This window comes from Rutidosis leptorrhynchoides, chromosome 9 (assembly GCF_046630445.1).
Source record: "Rutidosis leptorrhynchoides isolate AG116_Rl617_1_P2 chromosome 9, CSIRO_AGI_Rlap_v1, whole genome shotgun sequence".
NCBI classification, from domain to species: Eukaryota; Viridiplantae; Streptophyta; class Magnoliopsida; order Asterales; family Asteraceae; genus Rutidosis; species Rutidosis leptorrhynchoides.
The window spans coordinates 118865281-118881395 of NC_092341.1; the positions used below are offsets into that span (position 1 = coordinate 118865281).

Genomic DNA, 16115 nt, shown 5'->3' on the forward strand with positions numbered 1-16115 from the left:
TTATTATAATATGTTGGTATATTTTGATATTAAGTCACATTTCGCCCAGGTCCTAACTGGGGGTGTGATATTATCAGAATTTGAGGAACATACCGTGTTAGTATTATAGACAACAGTTTTGCAATCCGGTAAGATGCTAATCGACTTTGATGGCAAAGTGTACGAAGAACCTTGAAAGACAACAACACTTTCTCGACTACTGTTATTAATAAGAAACGCAGCACATTCGACTGAACTTCCATTGTACACATACGCCTATACGACCGAAGTTATATAGTTAGTTAATGTTGAAGAATCATACAATAATGTGAAAACTATAGTAAAAAAGGCACGTTCTTACGGTTTGATCTTGTCCTAGTGTTTCAATTGTTAACTCTCCATAGAGTAACGCTTGCGAACATAGCCTTATTGCTGCATGCATATCCTTTAAGTGACCGTATTTTGGTTGATTGAGTAAGCCATATTCATCAAGAGGAGCTTGATCGTAATAAGATGTTATAATAAATGCTGCAGGTGAGCGTCCAAAATTTGTTCCTCCATGATACTGTCATAAAAATGTTTTTAGCAAACTACAAACGCTAATAAATCGATGTATACATTTTATAATCATTGTATGTTACCATATAGTAATTTATATAGCTTCCATTCATCTTTACGATGAATAGTGTTGTTTGAAAGGCAATATCTTGGGCAGACCTCAAGTATGGATCTTCTCCGTATCCTTGTAAGCTTCCAATGTAAATAGAAAAGTTATTATTCATCTGAGTAAGGTTAAAATATGTCTATATTATAGGCTTACAGATATGACTAAGGCGTCTGTTTACTTTTATTTTGTATTAAATGCTGTTTTCATATGCTTATAGAAACAGATGATTAAGTGGAAAGTAAACAGGCTCTAGTTCTACCACATACACTAATCAAATGTTTATGCACATTTTAGACATAAATTTTCAGGTACATGTAGCATTTTTCTGTTACTATAGATATTGGGTTATAAGCTATGTTATAAGAGGTTTTCGGGAAGTAATTTGTACTTACAAAGAAGGCCAGTTTTCGGTCCAAAGAGAAGGCTTATTTGGAGAGTTTGGTCCTTTCCATGTTTCGGCACATTTCATCCCATTACATGTGTTGATCTGCGGGATGTATATGTTTGAACTTATAAAGTTAACGTATAACGGAGAGACTTGTATAGAAAAATAGTAATATAAAAGACAAACCACGGGATCAGGGGCGTCATCTTGCTTGCACATCACCCATGGTTCACCCGTGTTTTGGCCCAGCGCCATTTGTGCAGTCCAGTTGACATATCCGTCCCTATGAAAAGCTCCTTCGACATTTTGATACTCGTTTTCTATCTACCATGTATACATTTTTTTTCAATATCAAGAAGTTATCAATTCGAATAGTTCACATTAGTGTATGTATTTATGTCTAATAATTTTATAAAAATGAGATAGATATATAAACTTTCAAACCTGAGATAGAATAATTGGACCTCCTTGTGAAGCAAACAATTTCTCTTCCTTCATCATGTTGACTATTTTGGTTGTGAAGTTTTGCATATAAAACTACAGGAGTACAAACAGAGCAAATTACAAAGTTTGACTATTTCAAGTCAAAAGTAGCAATTCTGTAAAAATGCTGATACGATATAAAGTAACGCACAATATTCAAATCTTAATATTCGTATTGTTACACAATAGTAACATAGTTTAGATGCGACAACTTAAGATAGTTACATTAACTAAAAGTTTTACGATATGTTTCGATTATAAATTAAGAAGGTTGACTTTGATCATGATCAAAAGTGTGGTTACCTTGAATGGTTCGTTGTTGGATCGATAAACAATGCCAGGAACATCATGTAACCAAAATGGTAAGCCTCTGAAAAGCATAATCAAATCGTAATGAACGATAAGTATTTTACACAAGAGCTAAGTCAGCAGTCAACGGTCCTAAATTTAGTTACGTACCCATATCCCCATTCGGCTTCAATGAAGGGTCCAATTCGAAGACTTACATAAAGTCCTTGTTGTTGGACTTGCTTGATGAAACTTACTATGTCATTTCTTCCACTAAAATCATACTGCAAAGTTTGTTAAATATATACATTATACATTATACATTACTTATATACTCTATTCGTCACAAAATAACTGTAAGGTTTTGACTTTTAAAACTCTTGTTTTCTCATAACTTTGACTTTAAATAAAATTTATTTTTGTTATATAATATTTGATAAAACATATATGAATGGACTAGGTTTAAATGAGTGTTGCATGGTATTACTTTCATTAAATATCATATAATACTGATATAAATATTTGAAGTCAAAGTTTGAAAAACAGAAAGTCATAATAAAACTGTTATTTTTGGGACAGAAAAAATATTTTTTAGAAAATCAAATCACAAAAATTCATTTATCGAATGTTTAGAAGGGCCCAAAATTCTATTGATAACTCGTTAGTATTATTATTTTTTAAATGTATTAAAATATTTAACATTGGGGCCCATTTTTTTATGTTTGAATTATTTTTTTTTTGAAAAGCAAAAGTATTATTATTATTAACCAGATTATAACAATACAATACATGTCCCTATACTCTTCTATACAATGATGTTAACAGTCGAAACAATCGGAAAAAGATTGGATTTAAAACATAAAAAGTTAATCGGAAGTGCCGTAGGCTAAATAACCTGATGAGGGATGAACTTGTGAAACACAAGCGGGGCAGGAAGAGACAGCCGTGCCGATCAAGCGGCGACAAAGATGACGAACAACCTGCCCATTTAATCTAACCCACATAGGCCAAATAAGACAAACGATCACTATCTGATTATTAAAATGCCGTATTAACCGACACCCGATCGATTTGGAGGAGGTGCCACGTAGAAAGATGGGTTGAGGAGCCATTGATGCCATGCGATTGATGTTTTTTTTCTCGAACGGTTTGAGATCCAACTAAAACTTTGAGTTTGGATCTCGGAAATTATCATTGCAGGATTCCAGATTTTTCCTGAAAAAACTTTTAAATTTCTATGTTTCCATAAGATGTAGCACGTAATCCATTTAGTAGCTTGCCATAAGGATTGCCCAGTGGAGTTATGCGAGAAGCCCTGGTCGGAGATGATGGCCTCATTGATATTAGAAATTGTATAGCTATTTTGATTCCACCAGCCGAGTAATTGCATCCAAATTGAAGCCACTTTTTGACAATTTATCAACGCATGGTCAACGGTTTCGATATGTTGGTCGCATAGTGGACATAAGATGGTGTGAAGGTCAGTCCCTTTCTTATCTAGTTCATACCTGACCGGGATTTTTAATTGGATGACCCTCCATGAGAATATGAAGACCTTTTGTGGGACGTATTTGTTGCGGGGTAATGAAAGATTTCTTGAATTGATGCCATATTTTAGTGTATTGATTAGGTTTGACATCGTTGATGTAGTGAAAATGCCGGATGCGTCAAGGGAAAATTTCCATGAATCAGGGCGATCTGAGGTGCTTACTGTAGATAATAGATTATTGAGTTCCGTAAGTTCGTTCGTTGCACGACCACTAGGAGCCCGAGACCAATCCCAATTTCTAATCGAATTGGAATGAACGTTTAGAATTCTATCGGCAACAGTTGCTTCTTTATGAGATTCTAACATGTAGAGTCTATGGAATACTGATTTTAAATTCTCTGATCCGATCCATATGTCATGCCAAAAGCTAATCGATGTACCATTGCCAATGCGTTTTGAGATTGAGGAAGTGAAAGATGTTCCTAAGTTGTCTGCGACTTTTCCTGCTTTAATAATCTCTTTCCAAATGGTACGACCTGAAATGTTCCTGCATAAAATGTTAGAATCTAACCCCCCCCCCCGGCCCATATATACTTTTGATTATTTTTACCCATAGTGCATTATCTTCATTTTTAAAGCGCCACCACCATTTACACAAAAGTGCTATGTTTTTAGCAAACAAAGAACCCACGTTTAAACCTCCACTTTCATATGGTAAAATTATTTGATCCCATTTAATCCAGTTAATTTTATTATCATTTGAAGAACCACCCCAAAAGAATTTCCGTCTTTTAGATTCGAGGACCTTAAGGGTAGCGGAAGGTGCATGAAATAGGGAGAAGTAATATAATGGGATACTACTTAGAATGGATTTGATGATCGTAAGGCGGCCCCCGAAAGAAATTGATTTGGCAGCCCAATCCGTTAGTCTTCTGTCAAATTTTTCGATGATTGGTTGCCAAGAGGAGGCGTGGGAAGTGGGGACCCCAATAGGTAGGCCAAGATAAGTAAATGGAGTAGAACCCGCTGAGCAGTTAATGTAACTAGCCATTTGCTCTGTTTCGGCCGTAGATGTGCCGATACCATAGAGCTTGCTTTTGCGGAAATTAACTTTGAGTCCCGATATATTTTCAAAACATTTTAGGATTTTGGAGATAAATTTGGCGCTTCTTTTATTCCATTCGCCGAAGAAGATTGTGTCGTCCGCATATTGGAGATGTGTAATGATGAGGTTATCATGCCCAATTTTTACTCCTTGTAGAAGATCATTAGCTAATGCTCTTTTTACAAGTATGTTAAGACCTTCAGCGACAATAATGAATAGAAACGGTGATATGGGGTCACCTTGTCGAATTCCCCTTCCGGGCGTGAATTCTTTAGTGGGCGAACCATTGATTAGTACGGAGATAGATGAAGAAGAAAGACATGCACGAATGAAGCTAATCCATTTTAAACCGAAGCCCATGGATTGCATGGTTTTAAATAGAAAGTCCCATTCAATGCAATCGAATGCCTTTTCAAAGTCTACTTTAAAGATTAGTCCCTTACGTTTTTTACGCTTTAATTCGTCGATTAATTCATTTGCAATTAAGACACTATCAAGAATATTTCTTCCTTTGAGGAATGCGGTTTGTTCAGTACCAATAACTTTTTGGATGACCTTGGCAAGGCGGTTGGAAAGTATTTTGGTGAGGATTTTATAGTAGCTACCTATTAGGCAGATTGGGCGATATTCGTTTAAACCGATTGGATTAGGTTTTTTCGGGATTAAAGTGAAGAAAGATGCATTGCAGCCATTGGAGATTTCTGAGTTGACCCAGAACCAATCAAGGGCATTCATGAGGTCTTGTTTTATCAATTTCCAGTGTTTTTTAAAGAATTTCATATTAAAACCATCCGGGCCAGGGGCTTTGGAGCTGTCGCAGTTGCATATGGCTTCCCATACTTCATTTTCGTTAAATTTGGCTTCTAAGAGTTGGTTATCCATCGTGGTGATGTGGTCGAGATGTGAAACATTGTCAAAAGGGCATTCGTGACAGAGGTGTTTGGATTGGAAAACGTTATTGAAGTATGAGTATGCTTCTTGTTTTATTTGATTAGGATCTTCGGACCATCTACCGTTAATTGACAAACCATGGATATTATTTTTGCTCGTTCTTCTTTTAATATAATTGTGAAAATACTTTGAATTTTCATCACCCTCTAATGCCCATTTAATTCTGGATTTTTGTTTAAGCATATTAATTTTCTTCTTTTCTTTTACGATATGTTGCATTTTTTCATCAAGCCATTTTTGCTTTTCTGTTTCGGATAATGGTCTGGTTTCGGCGGTATGTTCCCAGTTATTACATTCGGTTAAGTGATCTCGGATTTGTGTATCTATGTTATCGAGTTGGTTACTATGTTTTTTAAGTTCCATTTTGACGTTCTTAAGTTTATTACGGAAAATGCAATCAGGTCTATTTCCGTTAGTTGGGATCGACCAAGCTCTTTCTATAACAGTGTCTGCATCTTTTAGGTCGAGCCATGTGTCAAACACACGTATGGGCTTCGGACCAGAATCGATGTGATTATTTCTTAGGATGATAGGGCAATGGTCAGAGAGGTCACGATCAAGGGTTTTGGATGATGTGTTGGGCCAGATAGTAAAGATACCGTCAGAGACAAGAAATCGGTCTAGCTTACTAAATTTCATTGTTTTTTCGCATATTCGTGTGAATCTTTTACCGCCTAAGGGGAGATCAATTAGTCCTGAGTTGTTAATGAAATTATTAAAGTTATCCGCCCAAAGTTGATTATATTCAGTATTCATACGTTCCGTTTTGTTTCTTACTTCGTTGAAGTCACCGAAGACAATGTATGGTATCGTAAGAGAGTTTGTGAGGGATGAGAGTTCTTTCCAGAGTCTTTGTTTTTTCGAGTTGATATGAGGGCCATAAACATTAATGAAAGCAATTTCAGAGTCATATCCCGCCCATGACCCTCTTATTGCTAAAAAGAATTCGCCTTCGATAGCATAGTTAACAGAGAGGATATTGGTATCCCAAATAGTTAAGATACCTCCGGAAGCACCAACCGAGTCCTTTTGGACGAATTTAAAATCGGAATTACCCCAGAATGATTCAATGGTGTTATCATGCGTTTGTCCACATTTAGTTTCTTGTAAACCTAATATTGTTGGTTTTTCTTTATTACAAATACGTTTAAGCCAGCTTATTTTACCCGTTTGCCCAATACCCCGAATATTTAGAGAAATCGTACACATGATAAAAAACTTACAAATAACAATGCGGCGGAAATTGGATTTATTGCTTATTACGACGGATCCCGATACGCTTCCCTACTTCGTTTGTGTCCATACTGTTGCTAGTGGTGGAGCATGTCTTGTTATTCTTTTTGTTACGTACCATGTCCATGTGAGACCCCTTCGAATAACCGGATGTGTTACCACCACCATTAGATGAGGGTTTGCATCGTTTAGCTAATTGTGTAATTCTGAGTTTTTGGCCACTTCTTGCAAGGTGTTTGAAATAGAGCATATTAGATCTAGGCCTTTTTATATCGGGAATGTGCGGTGTGTTTTTTGGGATAGGGATAGGGTAGGCGGTGGTATTGTTGATTTTCCTCTTTTTATTGATTGTATTTTCTTTAACAATTAAAGGTTCAAGGTTGAAAGGATCGGAGTTTGATTGACGCGTGTCGTTTGGGGCGGGCATAAAGTGTAATGGTGATTTAGATTGGAAGTTTTGAGGTGAGGTATCGATATTATTTTGCTGATCAGAGCCGAGGATTTTGTCATTTTCCAAGGTTTCACAAATTGGTGAATTAAGTTCAAGGTTTGTTGAATTACAGTAAGGGGTATTCGGTTCAATTGTGTCTGAGTTGGGCCTTGAATCCATTGGGCTAGGGTCATCGGTGGTGGGCTGGGAATTCTTATGGGATGTCGATACCACAGAATCATTACTTTGTGTTTTTGGTGTATTATTCTCAATGGGTTTTTGCGCTGAGTCATCGTTGGAGGGAGTTGGACTTTTGGTATTAATTTTAGGAGTGTTAAAATCGGGTATGGGGGGTGGTGAACTATTCTGTGGTGAGTCAGGTATTTTTTCTGAGTTACAATTTGTGGCTTCGATGTTGGAACTGGATAGGTTAGGTGTAGGAGTACAGGAGGTATCGTTGCAGTTGTTATAACCCGAAGTATTGGATGGTTGATGAGTTCGATTACAAGAGTTATTATCGAAAAGTAAAGTATCCAAACGTTTGGAGGAATTGGTTGCAGTTTGTTTTATGGGTGAATTAGTCACATTTGGTTGGACGGGTATGTGACAATTGCTATCAGTGATCTTTTCATCGTTACCTTCAACCCGATTTTCACAATCTAAGTGAGATTCTTCATCCGAGATATGACCATCCGAGAGACTTTCGTCATCCCAATTAGAAGTGTTATCGATATCACCAAAAGGGTTAAACATGGAAAAGTTTTGGACTTCGGAGATATAAACTCTAGCTTGATTGATGTCACCCGGATTAACAGATGCTTGGCCGTTTATAGGTGCAAAATTATTAGTTTTGATAATAACCGAGCCATGAGAGAGGTCTTGATTGTTTTCATTAGTTATAGAGCAATTAAATGTTTCAATCACCTCACCCCAATTTTTTGCAATGTCTATGAAAGTAGACTCAAGCCAACACGTAATAGGAACCCCAAGTATGTTAACATAAGCGAGTCTACCAGAGGTTTTATAGACTTCGGGGTCCCAGGGGTTAATGTCCTCAAGCCATTTCCATAGTGGGTGGTCCGAGTTGTTAATCAAATCAAGGGCCGGATCGGATTCCTCAAAAATAAGCATTAAATCATGTCCGCCTAAATATTTGATAGTGAACCCACTAAGATTTTCACTTTCGCAAATTTCACTAAAATATTCGAGGTATTCAAGGTCTTTGACCTTAGCAATTACCGCTTGACCGAGGATTTGAATAAGTTCATCGTTAGAATTTACCTTGATCGTTGGGGTAGAGTTGTTTGATGCCGGTTTGTTGAGGATCACGTCTTTGAATTTCCTTTCATCCACATGTGAAGAGAAGGCTGCATTAACCTTGTTTGTATGGCTAGAAGTCGAGTTGTTATTTTGTGCAGCTTGCTTCTTCTCTACTATATCATGTGCTTTGTAGACTTTAAGAAGGTTGTCTCCTGCTACGATGAGGCTAAGTCTCCTAGCAAGGGACTCCTTATGAAATTCCGGTACATCTAAGAACCTAACGAAACCGAATTTTCTTCCGCTTTTTAGTGTCTTCTTGGGTATGTAAACCTCGTGAATATTACCGTACTTTTTGAAAACATCCCAGAAGTCAATAGAACACCAATTTTCAGGAAAGTTATGGAAGAGATAGGATGTAATTCTAGGTGAATCAATCGGTGTTGGCTTGTTCTTTGTTGCGGATTTGTGTGAATCTGAGTTAGAAGATCCGAAACGTTTGACGAGGTTAATTGCAGACTCTCTTTGTTTGAAATTATTATAGATCTGATTGTAGGAAGTGTTCAATTTAGTGGAATATGGGTTAGCCTGTGGTATAGATCGAGCCTGGTGGGATGGTTTTTGCAGGTTGATGTTTTTAGGGTTAGGGTTTTTGGGTGGTGATTGATTCTTATTACTGTCCACTTTGACCCAAACACCCTCGTTGATTGGGCGGTACTTGATGTGTTGGTTGCCAGTAACAAAATAAGCTTTCGGGTGGTTTAGGTTTTTTGAGGAATTAGGGGTGAAAGGGGAACAGGGGATGTGAGACATGGTGAGTGCAGGAGGAAGATAATAAAACAAAAGAGGAATACACGAAACAGAAAAGATTAAAACAAAAGATTGCAGTAGTTCAAATTAGGGTTACCAGATGAGAAAGATGAAGAGGCGAGAGCATCGTGGGAGAGAGCGAGTTTCAAGGTCTAATCTTCCTGCAAAGCTCAATCAATAAATTTATTATGTTTGAATTATAAATCAATGAGATGACTCTAATAATGCGTGACGGTTAAGCTAGCTATTCGATGCTTGAGAGAGACCTGGCCAGGTTGTGGCTCATGGACGTTCCAAAACACATAGGTTTGTATCGCATCTAGACCACCTTGCTTGGCTTTAGCTATCAAAGATGGCCACATCTACAAAAAGTTGGACTACATTAGTTAATAGATATTTGACAAAACTATATAGAGCTTGATTTATTGTTTCTATTATATATATATATAATGGCAAAAACTATACTTATATAGAGTGTATATATACTATTGGATTTTGTTTATTATTTATTTTAAGAAGTTGAAGGTTAAGTTTTATACAAAGATAATATAGAAAGAGGGCCACTCATTATCTTAAACATTTCATTAAAGTCACCAAAATTTGTAGTCACTAATGTGCAAGTGCAGAGTATAAAGTAATTATTTCACTTCATATTTATTGTACGACTAAATAAAATAAAATATGTAGATATCCATTGTTTAATTAGCGGTTATTGTCTTATACATTATATTGGGTTTTCTATGTTCTGTTCTCAGTTATATATTTGTACATTGTAATAGATTTTGTGTTGTACGTAACCTATATAAAAGGAGTGGCGGATCCACTTGGTGGTCCGTGTTATCAATGGAGTGGGCTTACATAATTTGAAAATATTATTACTAGATGTATCATCAAATTAATCAATTTCATTTGTTAAACCAGTGAGCCCAATATACTTATACCACTTGGTGGTTCATGTTTTTAAAATAATTAGTTGTATTTAATAAAAATATTAATATGTTAATTAAATAATATATAAAACATTATTTACAACTTTATGATAAAATACTTCACGAACATGTGTACAATATTTGAAGCATTCTATACAACCTTATGGTAAAACAAACTCGAGAACATATGTACAATATTTGAAGCATTATGTACAATCTTATTATAAAACACTCTCATAGTCAAATGTACAAATTTTGAAACAAATTGCACAATTTTTTACAAAGCACCCTATGAACACATACAAAAACTTTGAACATATTGTACAACCTTTATATAATAATTGTATTTTTATGTTTAAAAAAAATTTAAGAGGCATTTGTTATTACTAATAATTATTATTAAAAATATAAATACTTATTTTTAAGCAAATTTTATTATTATCATTTATTTATTTATTATAATTATAATTGTTATATTAATATTATTTAAATTTGAGTTCTCTTTACAGGATTAATTACGTTACATAGGTATGCGAAATGCATGTCTCAATAAAAGGTTGTAATGTAGTTCATATATTCTGACCAAGTTATGTACATCAATATGTTTATAAAAACAACGAGAAGTTTCTTAGTCGGAATCCATAGTTTCACGGGTCATTAAACTAAATAACTTTAGTATTATTATTATTATTTTTTTTTTGAAAGGCAAACAGACACACACCCATACACGAATTTAAACACGAATATATACATGCCCACCCCGGGACTCGAACCCCCAACCTATAGGTTGAAGGAGACACCTCGATACCGCTAGGCCAATGGCCCTTTGGTAAATGACTTTAGTATTTACATTCACTTAATACCTAAAATATATTATTAAATTATTTTGTTTAAACAAACTCGTAATTTCACGGGTCGTTTCACTAGTATATACCAAATTTGTTAACCAGTGAACCCAATATACCCATACCATTTGGTATATATTTTTATAATACTAAACTATTTTACTTTAAAAAAATAATATTATTATTGTTATTATAACTGATAAATATTGAAAACATCACTTCCCGACTCATGAAAGTGATGTAAATATCATTCCATAAAATATACATGAACACATCATGAAGAACATTGTAAAGATCGTGGTGCTGTACCCGGGACAGTTGGCAAATTCAGTGCGACCACAACAACACATGACAGGAAAACGTTGTTGATTAGCATTTTGGACATTTTCCCCACTATTTACGGTGAATGAAAAAATAATAATAAATAAAAAATAATACTGTTTCTTCAAAATGTTTAACACCAAACTATGTATAATATACTTAACTTATACTCATTTATTTTCAAATTCATTTTACATAAACGGAGTATCATATATGTATATGTGTTGTTAGGTTGGTCGGTAGACAGTTAAACCTTGAATTAAAAGTTAAACACATATGTTTTTTACACATACTACACAAGATTTTCAAATGTACTAGGAAACCTACATATTTATTCAGATACATTTTTACATATAATAAACGGAGAATGATTTCCCTTCATGTTTTTTTTGAACGCAAATTTTTTAAACATTTTTAGATCATTTATTTCAACGACCTTCATCATTTGTAGAAAATGGGTATGAAGACAGATAATCGGATTGGTTCTTGAATCGTGAAACACTTTCCTAATTAAGTATTTCGCCCCTCACAAGCCTCGGGTTAACACAAAATCCTAATTGGGATAAGACAGAACAATTTTGTTTCCAGGCAAGAAGAAATCAATATCACGTATAGAGAATCCGTGTGTTTTCTGTATTTGTTTGAATGAATGCAGAGAAATGCCAAAAAACGTTTTTAATAAAGCAGTTTATTGATAGTTATTGCATGAAAGGTTGTAACATTTCATTTGAGCAGGAAAAGCTGTTGGATGACCCCTCGGACCTCGCAAGGGGGCGCAGCCCCCTCAGTGGCGGTACCAGGATTTTTTTCACTGGGGGCAAAAAAAAAATTTAAAACCGTAGCAAGTTTTTTGGGAAAAATATGGAGGTTTTGGGGCAAAAAATGGAGGTTTTTAGGCAAATTATGAAAGTTTTGGGGCAAAATTTGAAGGTTTGTGCGCAAAATTTGAAGGTTTTGAGGTAAAATTTGAAAGTTTTTGGGCAAAATCTGAAGGTTTTGGGGCAAAATCTGAAGGTTTTAGGGCGAAAAAAAAAATCCACCGGGGCAAAGTCGAAAAATCCAAAATTTTTACACTGAAAATTGCAAATCCACTGGGCGCGGCTGCCCCCGCTTGCCCCTAAATAAAACCGCCCCTGAGCCCCCTTGACCCTGCATTTTGCGCGACGCTTAGTAGCCAACTCTTACTGACGTGTATCTCACACTCTCCAAACCCGTTGTTAAGTATAGCTACATAACCCTTGCATTCAAGTAAATTCCAATTCACTAAAATGTATGTTGGATGACACTAAAATCACCAACATCATTTGCACGTATCACACACGTTCAGGCGAAAACCCGAACCCGATCGACGGTACCCGGGAACACATCCATTCGAGCAGTGTTCCTGGGAAGAAGTCCGTGAACAAATCTGGTAAAGTCTCCCTATATGGTCAATATATACCACCATTATTGGTGTTTAACTATTTTAAAGAAAATCATGTTATCTCTAAGGATTGAACCCATGACCTCTCCTTATCCCATGACACAAAGTAAATGGAGGAAACCGTTGGGCTATGCCAGCAAATTCGAATTCCCTTCATGTTGCCCGATAAACGTGAGTATTTATATTTCCCGAGAGTGTTTTTGATCAAATACGTTTAGATATGTTAATGTTAATTATGATATACTCCGTATTGAATAAGAATCATGTGATCTCAACTTATACTCTTATTTCCAAATCATATATGTTTGTCTTTTGTAAATATTAAAATTAGTTAATTAATTAATTACGAGATTCTTAATGGTATCACGATAATAATTGATGACACTGAATTGTGAATTATTGTGGCACACATAATATGTTATCGGGCGACAATGGTATACCTAATTGATATCTATGAAGTTAGAATATACAAGCAATACTTTTTATTATGTTGAGTTTATCAAACATTTTCAGTGTCGATGGTGACTTTAACTCATAAGCTCTCTTTTAAGCTATGTTATTCTATCAATATTAACCGTAAATACAATATACATAATATCGTTTCCTAATATAATTAAACATTTATTTATTAGTAATTTATTAATAATAGTAATAGAAACACAATAAAGCATATGCCAATAACAGACGTTACGTTTGTAACTTTGTAATAAGATAAGAGTTTGATGGATTAAAAAAAAAAAAAAAGAATTGTAGAAATAATGATGGTACTAACTGGGGGTATTTTATTTGCAAAAGGCAAAGAAATATGAATGTTAGAACTTAGAAGGATTTAAGCGAATGTACAAATTACTAATCATGTAAGTAGTCGAGTTATACATAGATAATATAGTTTTTAAGTTATACATAGGATATATTCTTGCTTTTTTTATATATAAAAGTGGAAGAAAAAAAGTTTCATCACTTTGCAATGTAAAGATAGAGAAGCACAAATATGTTCAAATTTAAGGTAACGTTACGTCTTAAATTAGATTTCACTATGACATTTTTTATACGTTTGAAAAACGTCATGTTGAAATGTGAATTGTATAATATTTTTTATAAAAATAAAAAATGTGTACATTAATGACGTACGTCACGCCACGCCATGTCGCGTCACGTGCAACGCATTGAGAATAGCACACGAGCTTGCCGGGAACCTAATGATGTATCACGTGAAACAACGTGATGCCCAGCTAAACGGTTAAACGCGTGCTTTCAAGTCAACCTCACACGATTGGTAGCGTGACGTCCTCACAGGGTTGACTTGGTATTGCTGAACTGGACTATATCCCTACATTTCAGGAACGTGGAGAACGTGAAGTAGGTTGTAGGCATGAGTAGAAGGTTCTAGTGGCAGTTACAGATCGTGGGTGCTATTATAATGGTTATCATGCATAACCTTCAATTATCAATCTATAAATAGCACCCCCAGGCCTCATTCGAAGGCTAATCAATCTACTGATCAACTCGCACATACTAATTTCTTTTGTAGCTTACCTTGGAGGCTCGGCAAAAAACAACACCACCACATCCATATCCTATTTAACCGAATGAACCCCTTTCAAAGGTTAAATTCTCCTTTTAATTTACTTGAATTCAAACCGAACAATTTTGGTTTGATCATACATCATTGACAACTCAGTGTCATGTAAACATTCGCGTGTTTAATGTCAGTTGTATGTCACTAAATTAAATACCATGATTCGGGCCAAATTTGAGAGTGTATTGGCGAATAAAAGTTACTTCTTCGGTAAGTCAAAATGTAAATTATAACTGCTGAAAATTAAGTTTTGGAATTCTACGCTACACACATTTTTTTTTATCAATAATTAAGAGATTTAATATAATAATATATAAAGCTCTTTAGATTATTGATTAATGGTTACTCTCTTCTTTGTCTCATAATATTTATTTTACTATTTCTTTTGATTTGTCTCAAGTTAATGGTTCATTTTTGTAATAGGGTAATATTCCTGTCATGACTTTTGCATATACATAATAAAAAGTAAAGGTTAAATTGTAAAGTAAAAAAAAAAAGTAAAATATAATTATGAGATTTTATAAACTGTGTATTTTTTATGGTGAACTATTAAAATGTAGCAGAGGCCTTATAACATAAAGTGGATAATCATATGAAAAAATCCAAAATAATAATGTTGATATGCACAGAGTGATATAGTCATGGCAAGTGAATGAATGAAGAACACAAGCAAGCTATGAATGAAGGTACTAAACGAGATTTGAAGATAATAGTTACGTACATCTGGGGTGCTTCGAGGATAATGAATTGAACCAGAAATCAAAATTCGACGTTGTCCATCAATCATAAGTGAACGCCCATCATAAGTGACGTTTACTCCCCCCACCACCACCACCGCATTATTCCGGCCACCACCAACCGCCGCTAGTAGTATAATCCAACATACAAACCACACCATTTATTTCTTTAAGTCTCACAAATAATTTTGGTGAGATAGATAGGAGAAAGTGGAGTGTGTATATTGGTGAGAAATTAGTGAATGACCTTTTTTACATTAGAATTAGAATGAAGTTAAGTTAGAATTATTATGACATTTATTTTGTGAAATAGAAAGACACGGCGGAGTTGTTAAAGAAAAGAAACAACATATTTGTTGCATTGCACGGCAAACTTGGTTTTTATAGGTTGGTGGATGTTGACCATATTTTATGTGTGACCACTATTTTATACTCCGTATATCTTCAATAATTTATAATTTATAATTTGTAAAAATATTATCTATAAATACCTTGTAGAGGTGCAGTTGGGATTAAAAGTTCCTATCTTATTTGTATAATTGTATTAGGCTTTTGCCTTCCACTTCTATAGAAAGTCTGCTTTTAAATAAAAAATCTATAAAAAAAAAAAATAGATAAAGGAACAAAAGTTTACTAAGTATCTATTGTACAGGGCTGATATTTTTACATTTGTAAGTTTCTAAGGACAACTTAAAGTGCATAAAAGCCAGTAAGGTTTGAATATAAGAGTTCTTGTAAAATATCAAGACGTTATTTACTCCGTACTTGATAAACTAGTGAAATGACCCGTGGAACCACGGGTTTATTTAAACGAAACAGGTTAATAATAGGTATTAAGTGAACGTAAATGCTAAAGTTATTTAGTTTTATGACCCGTGGAACCACATAGTCCGACTAAGAAACTCGTCAGCTAAACATTTCATCAAACACCTAAAATTCATATTTAACAATCAACATCTAATCATAAGAGATAATATTGGTTGTCATTTTATTTTAAAAATGTAAATCAAAATATAAATGTAGAATTAGTTTCCTTCTGCTTAACTTTTATATCTTCTCGTACTCAATTCAAAATAATTAATTAAAATTATTTAAAATTATTTAATTTTAATAATTAAAATAATTATTAATAAGATTTAATAATAATAATTAATTAATAAGATTTAATTTTAATTTAAAATTATTTAGATTAATGACATCACCC

At 34.5% G+C, this 16115-nt stretch overlaps 1 protein-coding gene across 1 annotated transcript in view; it reads right to left on the reverse strand.

The window, feature by feature from the left end:
* Nucleotides 1–15161, reverse strand: part of LOC139869412 (beta-galactosidase 16) — a 39714-nt gene extending 24553 nt beyond the window's left edge. Inside the window, exons 1-10 of the mRNA XM_071857731.1 lie at nt 14896–15161; nt 9344–9439; nt 1974–2086; nt 1818–1884; nt 1476–1568; nt 1218–1355; nt 1039–1133; nt 621–729; nt 341–544; nt 94–255 (exon numbers count right to left, since the gene is read on the reverse strand). Coding sequence (XP_071713832.1) covers nt 94–255; nt 341–544; nt 621–729; nt 1039–1133; nt 1218–1355; nt 1476–1568; nt 1818–1884; nt 1974–2086; nt 9344–9439; nt 14896–15072 — 1254 coding nt within the window. The 5' untranslated portion in view covers nt 15073–15161. The remainder of the gene's footprint in view (nt 1–93; nt 256–340; nt 545–620; nt 730–1038; nt 1134–1217; nt 1356–1475; nt 1569–1817; nt 1885–1973; nt 2087–9343; nt 9440–14895) is intronic.
* Between the last annotated feature and the right edge of the window lie 954 nt (nt 15162–16115).